This window comes from Lathyrus oleraceus, chromosome 4, assembly GCF_024323335.1.
Source record: "Lathyrus oleraceus cultivar Zhongwan6 chromosome 4, CAAS_Psat_ZW6_1.0, whole genome shotgun sequence".
Lineage (NCBI taxonomy): Eukaryota > Viridiplantae > Streptophyta > Magnoliopsida > Fabales > Fabaceae > Lathyrus > Lathyrus oleraceus.
Window position 1 is genome coordinate 60333996 of NC_066582.1, and position 14796 is coordinate 60348791.

General features: G+C 38.5%; 1 protein-coding gene across 1 annotated transcript; it reads left to right on the forward strand.

The window, feature by feature from the left end:
• Nucleotides 1-1258: 1258 nt before the first annotated feature.
• Nucleotides 1259-11287, forward strand: LOC127136018 (uncharacterized). Its single transcript, XM_051062626.1, has 6 exons — nt 1259-1442; nt 1554-1738; nt 1838-2077; nt 10530-10647; nt 10713-10899; nt 10945-11287. The coding sequence occupies exons 1-6, from the start codon at nt 1259-1261 to the stop codon at nt 11285-11287; spliced, it is 1257 nt and encodes a 418-aa protein (XP_050918583.1).
• Nucleotides 11288-14796: the final 3509 nt, after the last annotated feature.

A 14796-nucleotide genomic window follows, 5' to 3' on the forward strand; every position in this document is an offset into this window, starting at 1 on the left:
TCATTGACAATGGATACAGGAAGGGAGGCATTGGTAAGACTTTATTTGTCAAAGATGATGGAGGAAAGCTCATGGTGGCTCAGATATATGTGGATGATATTGTGTTTGGTGGGATGTCAAGTAAGATGGTTCAAAATTTTGTTGAGAAAATGCAGTCTAAATTTGAAATGAGCCTTGTTGGAGAACTAACCTATTTTCTTGGCCTGCAAGTCTAGCAGATGGAAGATTCTATCTTTCTATCTCAAAGTAAATATGCCAAAAATATTGTTAAGAAGTTTGGCATGGAGAATGAAAGCCACAAGAGGACACATGTTCCTACTCATATGAAAGTGTCTAAAGATGAAAATGGTGTCAGTGTGGATCAAAGTCTCTACAGAAGCATGATAGGGAGTCTGTTATATCTCACAGCAAGCAGACCTGACATTGCTTTTGTTGTAGGTGTATGTGTTAGATATCAAGCTGAACCAAAGGTGAGCCACATAAACCAAGTGAAAAGGATCCTGAAATATGTCAACGGCACTAGTGACTATGGGATGCTATACACTCATGGATCTGAATCTGTGTTGTCTGGATATTTTGATGCTGATTGGGCTGGAAGTGCTGATGATAGGAAAAGCACATCAGGAGGATGCTTCTTCTTGGGGAACAATTTAATATCATGGTTTAGTAAGAAGCAAAAATGTGTGTCTTTGTCTACTGCTGAAGCTGAATACATAGCAGCTGGAAGTAGTTGTTTTCAACTGGTGTGGATGAAACAAATGCTGACTGAATACAATGCACGCAAGATGTCATGACATTGTACTGTGACAACCTGAGCGCTATAAACATTTCTAAGAATCCTATTCAGCACAGCAGGACAAAACATATTGATATCCGTCACCATTTTATTAGAGAACTTGTGGAGGATAAGATTGTAGCCTTAGAGCATGTTGCTACTGAGATGCAGTTAGCTGATATTTTTACAAAGGCATTGGATGCAAATCAGTTTGAAGTCCTAAGAGGAAAATTAGGGATTTGCATTTATGAAGACTTGTAGCAATTAATATGGAGTGGGAAAAGTAAGCAAAGTAGTGTCTATATGGCTAAAATAAAGTGCGCCCATTATGGTAAATCATCACCTAGTTTTGAAAATACCATCTATTACCTTTTCACACGCAACCCCCACAACCTCACTACCTACTCCAACTCTTCCAACTTCCTGCTTCTTCCTCACACTCCTTTGCTAGGGAAACTGCAATTTTTCCACAGAAACATCAAAATGTCACAACATCAAACTACTTCTGCTTCAAAAACTACTAAGTCCACTCAAAAGGTTAGCGCTCCTTCCATGGACTTTCATGATGATGAGATTCTGGATGTGATTCCTCTATCAGTTATTCCCTGTGAGGCCCTTGATTTGAACCATCCCATGGATGCATTAGCTTCTGCATGCCCCAATCAAGGTAACATCTCTAGTATCCCTTCTAGCTCAACTCATGTCACTAGTTCTAAGGAAGATATTCACCATACTGATCGTGTCATAAGAAACCTAGTCACTAGAATCCTTAATGAAGGACATTTTGTGAAGGAAGTCTTTACTCCCCTGTCTAAAATATACCCCTCTCCTGAGATTGAACAACATAGTGAGAAGAATGACAATTCCTCCAGTTCTGAGAAGGACATGGCTCCTGAAGGTTTGTGCTCCCTAGGGCAAACTGTGTCTGGTAAAGGAAAATTTGTGGCATCTAAAACTGCCAATGTTTCCCATTCTGAGAAGCATGATGTTGCAAATGATATGATTGACCTAGAGGATGATAGGTCTGATGATCAAGAGGATATCTTACTTCATCACTTAAAGCCAAATGTGGCTAAGCGTATGAAGACTAGAAAAGGAAGATCTGTGGATGAACTGATGTCAGCTAGAATAGCTAAGAAGATTGCTGGTGTTGGTCCTTCCAAATCTTGGAGCAAGGTTGAAGTGAAGAAGAGGAAGGTTAGAGAAGTTTCTGAGTCTGAAGAGGGTGTTGAGCAAGATGTCCCTGACATCTCTCCTGTGAAGAAGACCACTGTGAGGAAGTCCCCTGTGAAAGTTGTTGCTGTGCATTTGGATAATATCTCTTTCCATCTTGAGGATGGAGCTTCCAAATGAAAATTTGTGATCCAAAGAAGGGTGGTTGTGGAAAGGGAGTTAGGAAAGGATGCTGTTGAGGTCAAGGAGGTCATGGGCCTAATAAAGACTGCTGGGTTGATGAAGATGTTGGTATAAGCCTTAGAGGCCAATACTTTTGGTACTTGTATCGAATTCTTTATTAATAATAAAGGGATTTTTCTTTATTATGTTTGTCTAATAAAGTCCCTAGAATAGATAGTCCGTTTAATGTATCAAGTGTGACTTAATCATGAGATCACATTAAACATAAGGACACTATTCTTAAAGTATCTATAGTCGAGCTTTATTATGAAGTGGGATATCATTAAAGCATTAAGACTATTATGTATATAGTCTGATGATCACATCTCATGGATCATGGATAAGGAGTTATCAAGTCTTAAACATAGGTATGAATATTAAGAGTAATATTTATACTGGATTGACCCGCTATGAGAATACTATATAGAATGTTATGCAAAGTGTCATAAGTTATTCTCATGGTGATAATGGTATATACCACCCTTCGACCTGAAACCACTATGGACCCTTGATGTAGAGTCGAGTGCCTTATTGTTGATCAAACATTGTCCGTAACTGGATGACCATAAAGATAGTTGATGGGTACTCCACGAAGCGTGCTAAGGGACATGAGTGACCTAGATAGAATTTGCCCATCCTGCGTAACAGGATAAATGTCTATGGGCCCAATATTGAACTGGACAAGGATGACACGGTCTATGCCTTGTGTTCAATGTAGACATAAGGGCAAAAAGGTAATTGTACATATAAGTATTATCACAAAAGGATTTGTCATATCACATGACATTTTCGTGTCTTGGGTAGCAGTGATGTGTTGCTAGATACCGCTCACTGCTTATCATGTTAAATACGTGATTTAATATAATTGCCAATGCCGCGAAAACCTACGGGGTCACACACAAAAGGACGGATTGATGAGAGATATAGTAACTAAGGAATACCGTAATGTACGGTGCCCTTAAGTGAATTGTAGAATATCGTAAGGTACGGTGTACTTAAGTAGAATGCGAAATATGGTAAGGTACCACGTGCTTAAGTGATTTTGGCATATTATAAGATATGGGCCACATACACTTGAGTGGGCTTTTTAGCTTGCAGCCCACACAAGTGGTTCTATAAATAGAACCCTTGTGTAGAAGCATTTGTGCAGTTGCAATTTCGTTTCTCTCTCTCTCTCTCTCTCTCTCACTCAAAGCCTTCATTCGTAACAGCTAGCACTGAGATTGAAGGAATCCATTCGTGTGGACTGAGTAGAGGTGTTGTCATCGTTCAACGTTCGTGATCGCTCCGTAGATCTACATCAAAGGTTACAATCGCCACAAGAGGTAACAATTTTATCACTGATCATGCCCATTCGTCAGGATCACTAAAGGAGAAATTTTAAATTCCGCTGCGTTTTGGATCGCCCTTCTACTTCAGTGGTATCAGAGCCAACCATGCATCTGATAGTTGTTTATTTTCTGTATTTTCTATATTAATACGATTAAAAGATAGAATGAATCAAAGAATAAACGAGTAATTAAATTTGGCATGTGTGTATGATTTGGATGTTTGATGTTGACTATGCTTCGGAATCCGACATTAGTATGGTGAAGCAGCGATACATCGATCGTCCATAGGTTATGCAATTGAGATCGATCAAGTTATATATATGATATAAGTAATCCTGATGAAAAATATGGTATATATGATATATTGTTTCTGTTTCGTTCATTCAAACACTTAATGGTTGTTTTCCTTTGAGCGATCAATGGTCGTTTGCTTCTTGATCCGACATTAGTATGGTGAAGCAATGACATGTTAATTAATCATACTGAATCAACAATCGAGATGTGTTTGACGGTCTAAAATTGGTGCATTAGGGTTAATGACGGCACAAGGGTTGTGTTGTCAAAGAGTTATGTGATTAGGGTTGTGACTGCGCAAGAGTTGTGCCTTAAAGTATCAAGTGTTGATGCGAAAAACGACGTCGATTTCAAATGAACCCCCGTTACCGCTGAATGGGCAGCGGACCCCCGGTTAAGTCTGCGTAGTATGATTGGTCGCCGAAATTTAATTTGGTTTTAATTAATTAAAAGAATTAAAATTAACAATAATAATGTGTTTATTATTATTGTCTTGTGGTTATCGGTTATGGCCTTAGTTTTCCTTTATTTTGTTTTGGGTTTTTAAAATACGACCTGCGTATCGTGCCTCTCTTTTAATCTCTTAATGTAACTTCTTTTCTCATCTCACTCCCTCATATGTAAAACGAGTTTCTTTTATGTAATGTAATGTTACGAAGAAAGAGAAGAATTCAATATCAAAGGAGGACAACCTTGAAGATCTTGCTTGGAGAAGCTTAGATCGTTATTAGGTTAGCTTAGGTTCTCTCATTGGCTTGGGAGAACAATTGCGCTAGGGGCCATAACTGTTTAATTATGTATGTTGATGCATGTGAATGTATGTTGATGCATGTGAGAGACGATTTATATGATAAATAAGCCGGTGAGATCAGAATAATTTCAAATTGCCTCAAATTAAATATTAAGTTTATGCTTTCCAAGTTTTAGCACTCATTAAGACTAGTATCGGATAATGTAGGTTTCGCCTACGCGAGGTGCATGTTCTATATTAGTAAGGGGAGATGGGATAATTATAATATCCAATTGCTAAAACAATGGGTCAAACTTAACTAAACAAATTATAATAAGATTATATATGTTTAGAAGCAAGAGTTAGAAATGATCCATGTGATGGATTGGAATAAGGAGTTATTCACCCAACTAAAATATTCGAGAGTTGTATTAGATACAATTGGAAGGAGTTCCTACCTAAATAACCTAGTTTTGTGTAATCCGCCTACGCGGACTTAAAACAAAGTGAAAAGTGGATCTCGACCCACTAGAAAATCTTCCAATGGGATTTTCTGAATCAAATGGTGAGGGTCATTTGTTTTGAGTAAAATAGTGGGAGCATATTTAATTAAAGGCCTAATTAAATATGTTATTGATACTTATATTTTCATTATTTTCATGTAGATTACCATGACAACAAACACCTCTAACAACATTTTGCGATCAATCCTTGACAAGGAAAAATTGTCTGGGACAAATTTTCTAGATATGCACCAAAATCTGAGGATTGTCCTCAAACATGATAGGAAGTTGTATGTCTTGGAGAAACCTGTTCCTGAAGAGGAACCTCCTAGTTCTGCACCTAAGGCAGAAAGAGATGCTTATAAGAAGCATGTCGATGATGCCAATGAAACTGCTTGTCTCATGCTAGCTACCATGAACTCAGAGTTGCAAAAGCAACATGAGAACATGGCAGCGTTCGATATGATCGAACACCTGAATATGCTCTATCAAGAGCAAGAAAGGCATGAAAGGTTTGAAGTTTCAAAAGCCCTTTTTCAAGGCAAGTTAGCTTAGGGAGCCCCTGTAGGTCCCCATGTGCTCAAGATGATTGGGTATGTGGAGAACCTTGAGAGGTTGGGTTTTCCCCTCGGAAAGGAACTTGCGACTGATTTAATCTTGCTATCGTTGCCAGATAGATTCAGTCAATTTGTCCTAAATTTCAATATGAATGATATGGACAAATCTCTTCCTGAACTGCTAGCCATGTTAAGAACTGCTGAGTAGAATCTGAAGTCAAAAGGAAAGTCCATTCTGATGATCGGAAATGGAAAGAGACAGAACAAAAGACCCACCAAGCAGGGTGATAAAGGGAAAGGAAAGGAAGTTACCAAACCCAAACCCACTGTTGCTGCTTTGAAGCCTAGTGGAGGCATAGCAAAGGAAGGCACCTGCTTCCATTGCGGTAAGACCGGACACTGGAAGAGAAACTGTCCAAAGTACCTGTAAGATAAGAAGAATGGAGTAGAGACTTCAACTTCAGGTATTTTTGTTATTGAAATTAATTTATCTACTTCTGCATCATGGGTATTAGATACTGGATGCGGTTCTCACATTTGTACCAATGTGCAGGGGCTAAAAAGGAGGAGAGATTTGGCAAAAGGTGAAGTTGACCTACGAGTTAGCAATGGAGCAAAGGTTGCTGCTTTAGCCGTAGGAACTTATGTATTGACTTTACCTAGTGGTTTAATAATTCAGTTAGAGAACTGTTATTATGTACCTGCAATTAGCAGGAATATTACTTCCGTTTCTTGTTTGGACAAGTTTGGTTTTTCATTTATAATAAAGAACAATTGTTGCTCAATTTATTTGAATGATATATTCTATGCTACTGCATAAATGAACAATGGACTATATGTCCTTGATCTTGAAATGCCTATTTATAACATTAATACTAAAAGGATGAAACCTAATGAGTTAAATCCAACTTACCTTTGGCATTGTCGATTAGGCCACATAAATGAGAAACGCATTTCCAAACTCCATAAAGATGGACTCTTGGACTCTTTTGATTATGAATCATATGAGACATGCAGATCTTGTTTAATTGGAAAGATGACAAAGTCTCCATTCACGGGAAATGGTGAAAGAGCTAATGATCTTTTGGCCCTCATACATACTGATGTATGTGGACCACTAAACATATCGGCCAGAGGAGGTTTTCAGTACTTCATCACATTTACTGATGATTTCAGTAGATATGGTTATGTGTATTTAATGAAACACAAATTAGAGTCCTTTGAAAAGTTCAAGGAATTCAAGAATGAAGTACAAAACCAACTAGGTAAGAATATTAAAACTCTTCAATCAGATCGAGGTGGTGAGTATTTAAGCCTAGAGTTTGATGATCATCTGAAAGAGTGTAGGATCCTATCCCAACTTACTCCTCCTGGAACACCCCAATGGAATGGTGTATCTGAGAGAAGAAATCGAACCCTGTTAGACATGGTCTGATCCATGATGAGTCACGTCGATCTTCCAAACTCCTTTTGGGGACATGCACTATTGACAGCAGCTTACACACTTAACCGTGTTCCATCCAAAAAGGTTGAGAAGACACCATATGAGATATGGAATGGTAAGAAACCACATATGTCTTACATGAAGATTTGGGGTTGCGAAGTTTATGTGAAACGACAAATTTCAACTAAGCTTGAGCCCAAATCTGACAAATGCTTATTTGTGGGGTATCCTAAAGAAACAAGAGGGTATTACTTCTACAATCCTTCTGAGGGCAAAGTGTGTGTCGCTCGAACTGGAGTTTTCCTAGAAAAGGATTTTATTTCCAAAGGAATCAGTGGGAGGAAAGTAGAGCTTGAAGAAATTCAAGAATCACAAAGCATCGATACACCTATGGAGGAATTAGACCAGGAAACACAAGTAGTTGTGGAAGAGCAACCTGCTCAAGTAGAACAAGACCAGCGTAGGTCAAGCAGGATACGTCACCAACCTGAGAGATATGGATATCTCATAACTGATCAAGGTGATATATTACTCATGGATCAAGATGAGCATGTGACCTATCAAGAGGCCATAACTGGTCCCGAGTCTGAGAAGTGGCTTGAAGCCATGAAATCTGAAATGGATTCCATGTACACAAACCAAGTTTGGACCTTGGTAGAGCCTCTTGTAGGAGTTAATCCTATAGGATGCAAGTGGGTCTTCAAAAAGAAGACTGACATGGATGGTAAGGTACATACCTATAAGGCAAGACTGGTTGCAAAAGGATATAAACAAATTCATGGGGTTGACTATGATGAAACCTTTTCACCAGTTACAATGCTTAAATATGTTCGGATTTTACTTGCTATCGCTGCATATCATGATTATGAAATATGTCAGATGGATGTCAAAACTTCTTTCCTTAATGGGAATCTTCTTGAGGGTGTGGACATGACACAACCTGAAGGATTTGACATACCAGAAGAAGCCCAAAAGATATGTAAGTTACAAAGATCAATCTATGGATTGAAGCAAGCTTCCAGAAGCTGGAATCTTCATTTTGATGAAACGGTAAAACAATATGGATTCATCAAGAATGAAGATGAGCCTTGTGTCTATAAGAAGGTTAGTGGGAGCATGATCGTTTTCCTGGTATTATATGTAGATGGCATATTACTCATTGGAAACGATGTCCCTACCCTGCAGAAAGTAAAGTCTTGGTTGGGGAAATGCTTTTCTATGAAGGACCTAGGTGAAGCAACCTATATATTAGGAATCAGAATCTATAGAGATAGATCATAAAAACTGCTTGGCCTAAGTCAGAGTACGTACATAGACAAAGTGCTGAGACGCTTTAATATGCATGATTCCAAGAAAGGATTCATACCTATGCAACATGGCCTGTGTCTATCAAAAACACAATCCCCTTCAACTAAGGAAGAAAGGGATCGCATGAATAAGATTACATATGCATCTGCAATAGGATCTATCATGTATGCCATGTTATGTACTCGACCAGATGTCTCGTATGCTTTAAGTGCAACGAGTAGGTACCAATCTGATCCTGGTGATGCTCATTGGGTAGCTGTTAAGAATATCCTTAAGTATTTGAGAAGGACTAAGGACTCATTCTTGATATATGGAGGTCAGGAAGAGCTGGCTGTAGTTGGATACACCGATGCTAGTTTCCAGACAGATAAGGATGACTTTAGATCGCAATTTGGTTATGTGTTTTGCTTAAACGGTGGCGCTGTGAGCTGGAAATGTTCAAAGCAAGACACAGTTGCTGATTCTACAACCGAGGCCAGGTATATTGTTGCCTCAAGTGCAGCAAAGGAAGTTGTTTGGATCAAAAAGTTCATCAGTGAACTTGGCATAGTTCCTAGAATTGTGGATCCCATTGGTCTCTATTGTGATAATAATGGTACAATCGCACAAGCTAAGGAGCCTAGATCTCACCAACGATCCAAACACATACTTAGGCATTATCACCTCATTCGAGAGATAATAGATAGAGGAGATGTGAAAATATGCAGAGTACCTACACTTGAAAATATTGCTAAACCACTGACAAAGCCTCTTGCGCAGTAAAAGCATGATGGCCATACTAGATCTATGGGCATTAGGGGTATGCCTGATTGGCTCTAGTCCTAGTTGGAGATTATTGGTGTAAGCCCTAAAGGCCAATACTTTTGGTACTTGTATCGAATTATTTATTAATAATAAAAGGCTTTTTCTTTATTATGTTTGTCTAATAAAGTCCCTAGAATAGATAGTCCGTTTAATGTATCAAGTGTGACTTAATCATGAGATCACATTAAACATAAGGACACTATTCTTAAAGTATCCATAGTCGAGCTTTATTGTGAAGTGGGATAACATTAAAGCATTAAGACTATTATGTATATAGACTGATGATCACATCTCATGGATCATGGATAAGGAGTTATCAAGTCTTAAACATAGGTATGAATATTAACAGTAATATTTATACTGGATTGACCCGCTATAAGAATACTATATAGAATATTATGCAAAGTGTCATAAGTTATTCTCATGGTGATAATGGTGTATACCACCCTTCGACCTGAAACCACTATGGACCCTAGATGTAGAGTCGAGTGCCTTATTGCTGATCAAACATTGTCCGTAACTGGATGACCATAAAGACAGTTGATGGGTACTCCACGAAGCGTGCTAAGGGACATGAGTGACCTAGATGGAATTTGCCCATCCTGCATAACAAGATAAATGTCTATGGGCCCATTATTGAACTGGACAAGGATGACACGGTCTATGCCTTGTGTTCAATATAGACATAAGGGCGAAAGGGTAATTGTACATATAAGTATTATCACAAAAGGATTTTCCAGATCACATGACACTTTCGTGTCTTGGGTAGCAGTGATGTGTTGCTAGATACCGCTCACTATTTATTATGTTAAATACGTGATTTAATATAATTGCCAATGCCGCGAAAACCTACAGGGTCACACACAAAAGGACGGATTGATGAGAGATAGAGTAACTAAGGAATACCGTAATGTACGGTGCCCTTAAGTGAATTGTAGAACATCGTAAGGTACGGTGTACTTAAGTAGAATATGAAATATGGTAAGGTACCACGCGCTTAAGTGATTTTGGCATATTATAAGATATGGGCCACATACACTTGAGTGGGCTTTTTAGCTTGCAGCCCACACAAGTGGTTCTATAAATAGAACCCTTGTGTAGAAGCATTTGTGCAGTTGCAATTTCGTTTCTCTCTCTCTCTCTCTCTCTCTCTCTCACTCAAAGCCTTCATTCGTAGCAGCTAGCACTAATATTGAAGGAATCCGTTCATGTGGACTGAGCAGAGGCGTTGTCATCGTTCAACATTCGTGATCGCTCCGTTGATCTACATCAAAGGTTACAATCGCCACAAGAGGTAACAATTCTATCACTGATCATGCCCACTCGTGAGGATCACTAAAGGAGAAATTTTAAAATCCGCTGCGTTTTGGATCGCCCTTCTCCTTCAGAAGACTGTGGTTGGGTTCTCCAAGTGCTATGAGGGTTTAGTTAAGGAATTCATTGTCAACATTCCTGAGGATATTGCTGATAAGAACAGCAAGGAATTTTGCAAAGTGTTTGTGAGAGGTAAGTGTATCATTTCTCTCCCACTGTTATTAACAATTTTCTGGGAAGAAGAGTTGAGGGTGCAGGTGAATTGGAAGCTACAGACAATAAGGTCTGTAGAGAAATTACAGCCAGGCAGGTGAAAGGGTGGCCTATTAAGAAGCATCTTCCTGCTGGGAAGTTAACTGTCAAGTATGCTATATTGCATAAAATAAGAGTTGCAAATTGGGTGCCTACAAACCATATTTCCACAATTGCTAATACCCTTGGAAGGTTTACCTTTGCTGTTGGAACCAAAATGAATTTTGACTATGGTAGATTTATGTTTGAAGAAATTATCAAGCATGCATCTACTAATGCAGTTAAGCTGCCTATTGTCTTTCCCTCTATGATTTGTGGGATTATCCTGAATCAACACCCTAGTATTCTGAGTTCTAATGACTTACCTAGTAGAAGGAAACCTGCTCTGTCTATGCACTATAAACTTTTTGAAGGCAGTCATGTCAAAGACATTGTTATGACATCTGCTATGAAAAAGCCAGACTCAAAAGTTGGAACTATTGCTGAGCTGAAGAAGACTTGTAAAGAGTTGGGTGAAGGGATAAGGGTAGCAACATCTAGGAAAGAATCGTTGGAAGCCCTGATTGCAAGCTTGGAGTAAGCTGAAGGTGAGAATATTGAACATGCTAAGGAAGCTGAAGCCTACACCTCTAGTGAGAGGTCTGCAAATAATGATGAGACAAGTGGAAATTCTATTTCTGATGTTAATGAAGCTGCAAGCTCAAGCTCCTCTAACTAGCTCCTTTGACTTTGGTCCATATTGATGTGATGGTTTTTATTGCTGTTTTGATGGATTTTCTTGATTTTGGCAATTCTATTTTGCTGTATTCATGTTTTATTGGTTTGTATCTCAGCTTTCTTACAGTTGAATATGTACTTGGTTTTGTAACCCTTAACTTTTGACAATTTGGTTTATGACTGAATAGACATTTATTTTGTCTCTTTGGTCTCTTTTGGCTAAAAATGGGGAGAAATAGCTATAGCCATAACTAATGTGTGAAGCAGGTTGGTGCTTGGTGTGAACTAGCTGAAGGGGGAGGTGGTGTGTTGTGTTCTGAGCACAAGCGCATGTGTCTTTACTAGTTGCTATTTTTGCTAGTAATGTGTGTATGTTTACTTCTGCTGCTGTTGAACTGATACTCTATTTGATTTCTTGTGAACGTATGATCTGATGTATGTTTTAGCCAAAATTTGCCAAAGGGGGAGTTTGTTGGTTCTATGTGTTGGCATCAATTTTGGTAAAACTTAGAGTTATCACAAGTTGTCACGCGTGTTGTCTTGACATGTGATATCAGCTTCCTGCAGGATGTTTAAATATGGTTGTGCAGGATTTAGCTAAGATGTCAGACCCGATGTTAAGACATGTGTATACAAAACATTCAGTCTAAATGTTATGTATCTTAATATTGCGCTTTTCATGCAAATTTGTGTGTGATTATGTGGAGATTGAATAAGCTATTTAAGGAGTAATTTGATTTAAAACCAAATTGTTCTATTTTCCAATAAGGGATGATTAGCTGTTGTTTCTTAGGATATATGCAAGGAAAATAGAATTAGGGTTTTATACTGCCCCGGCCCATTCAAAAGCTTCTATTTAAAGGCCATGTAAAACCTGTTTTAGACACACAAGAGACAAATGATAAAGAGAGAGAGTTTTAGGGTTTTAGCCTTGTGTGAGCTTGTGTATTGTGAGCCATTCATTCATCTTATTGATGTATGAATTGGATTGACTTTTGTGTTGTAACTTGTCCATTCTAAGCTTTGAAGAACGAGTGTTTGTTTACTTGGTTGAAGCTTTTAAGCAAGATCAAGTATGTGTCCTTGAAGTGTGTCTTCTTTCTTTTGTATTTGTTTTTATATCACTGTTGTGATTGAGGGGGGTGAGTAGGGTCTCATATCTAAGAGTTCTTAGATAGAAGTCACACGGGTAGAGATTGGGTGAAAAGACTGTAACTTGAAGTTGTTTACTGAGACTCTTTGAACTAATTTTGTTTAGTGGATTTCCTTCCTGGCTTGGTAGCCCCCATACGTAGGTGAGTTTGCACCGAACTGGGTTAACAATTGCTTGTGTCGCTTGTTCAATTGTTTCTTTGTTTTTATCCTGTTTATATTTTAGTTAATGTTCAGATATTAGTGTCGTGACATTACCTTCGACATCTCATATCTGATACCAGAATTTTAGTTGCCAACATCACTTCTTACAATAATTTGAGTTTTTGTGATGAAGAGCTTTCTGGGAAAGGCAGAAATCACAATTTGACGCTACATATTTCTATGAACTACAAGGAGGACATTATGTCCAATGTGTTGGTTGACACTGAGTCATCTTTAAATGTGCTTCCAAAATCAACTTTTTCCATACTTTCTTATCAAGACGCCCCAATGAGATATATTGGCGTAATTGTTAAAGCGTTTGATGGTTCTTGTAAGACCGTCATTGGTGAAGTGGACCTCCCAGTAAAGATAGGTCCGAGTGATTTCCAAATTACTTTCCAGGTAATGGATATCCACCCAGCCTACAATTGTTTATTGGGAAGGCCATGGATTCATGAATCAGGAGCAGTAACGTCTACTCTACACCAAAAGTTGAAATTTGTGAAGAACGGCAAGCTTGTCGTTGTTGGTGGAGAGAAGGCAATTTTGGTGAGCCATTTGTCTTCCTTTTCTTATGTTGAAGCTGGGGGAGGTTGGAACTCCATTCCAAGCCTTATCTATTGCGAAGAGAAGAAAACTGGGGCACCCATGTCGTCTTTAAAAGATGCACAAATGGCTATTGAGGCTGGCAACATTAATCAATTGGGGTGTATGGTAGAGATTGCTGAGAATAAGGATAGGGACGGACTGGGATTTCAACTAAGGTCGTTGAATGGAAAAACTGAAGTTGTGCAACCAAGTTTCCGCAATGGAGGGTTCATTCATGGGAATGATCAACACTCAGCTGCTGTAATTGAGGATGGTGACGATAAATATGAAGCTTGTGCCAAATTTGTGACGCATGGCCAGACTTGCAACAATTGGGTTGTTGTTGATGTTCCTACTATTATTCATCGTTCTAAGTAATTTGTTTTTCATTTTCAAGAAAAATCCTTCTCATATGCCTAAGGGAGAAGTGAACATTGTTGGGCATTTCTACTATCATCAATAAAATACAATTTTATTCATCCACGTCCATGATGTTTTGCTTTTACTTTTTGCTTTTCTGAAAATGGTAATTACAAAAAAGCATAAATAAATAATAATCTTCCATCTGCATAATATTTTTTCACAATTCACTTCTCTAAAATCAAAATATCAAATTATTATGCAGGTTGGTTCTCAAAACCATTGAATACAATGATCCTACTCCCTCTCCAAACTTTGATTTCCACGTGTTCGAAGTTGAGGAAGAGATTGATGAAGAAGTATCTGATGAATTATCTCGTTTACTTAAGCATGAGGAAAAAGCCATTCAGTCGTTCGAAGAGCAGATTGAACTAGTCAGCTTGGGTTCCGAAGATGATGTGAAGGAAATCAAGATTGGGTCTCAATTGTGTCCAGAGGCTAAGAAGGGGTTGATTGATCTTCTTCGAGAGTATTCTAATGTGTTTTCTTGGTCCTATCCAGACATTCCTGGGTTGGATTCTGAGATTGTGGAGCATAGATTGTCGTTGAAGCCAGAATGCTCGCTGGTCAAGCAGAAGTTCAGCAGGACTCATCCTAAGATGGCAACAAAGATCAAGGAGAAAGTGCAAAAGCAGATTGATGTTGGTTTTCTTATTATCTCCAAGTATCCGTAGTGGGTGGCCAATATTGTGTCTGTTCCTAAGAAGGATGGAAAAGTCCTCATGTGTGTTGATTATAGAGATTTGGACAAAGTTAGTCCGAAAGATGATTTTCCTCTGCCGCACATTGATATGTTGGTAGACAATACAGCTAAATTCAAAGTCTTTTCGTTTATGGACGGATTTTCCGGTTATAATCGGATCAAAATGGCACCTGAAGATATGGATAAGACCACATTCATTACACCCTGGGGAACATTCTGTTATAGAGTGATGCCTTTCAGTTTAAAGAATGTTGGTGCAATATACTAGAGAGATATGACCACTCTTTTTCATGATATGATGCATA

Excerpts from the sequence above, each read along its gene's own strand:
- LOC127136018 (XM_051062626.1), top strand. The coding sequence starts at position 1,259 with ATGTCACAACATCAAACTACTTCTGCTTCAAAAACTACTAAGTCCACT. Across the intron at positions 1,443-1,553 it reads TTCTGCATGCCCCAATCAAG|GACATTTTGTGAAGGAAGTC; the intron begins GTAACATCTCTA and ends TCCTTAATGAAG. Across the intron at positions 2,078-10,529 it reads CCCCTGTGAAAGTTGTTGCT|AAGACTGTGGTTGGGTTCTC; the intron begins GTGCATTTGGAT and ends CTTCTCCTTCAG.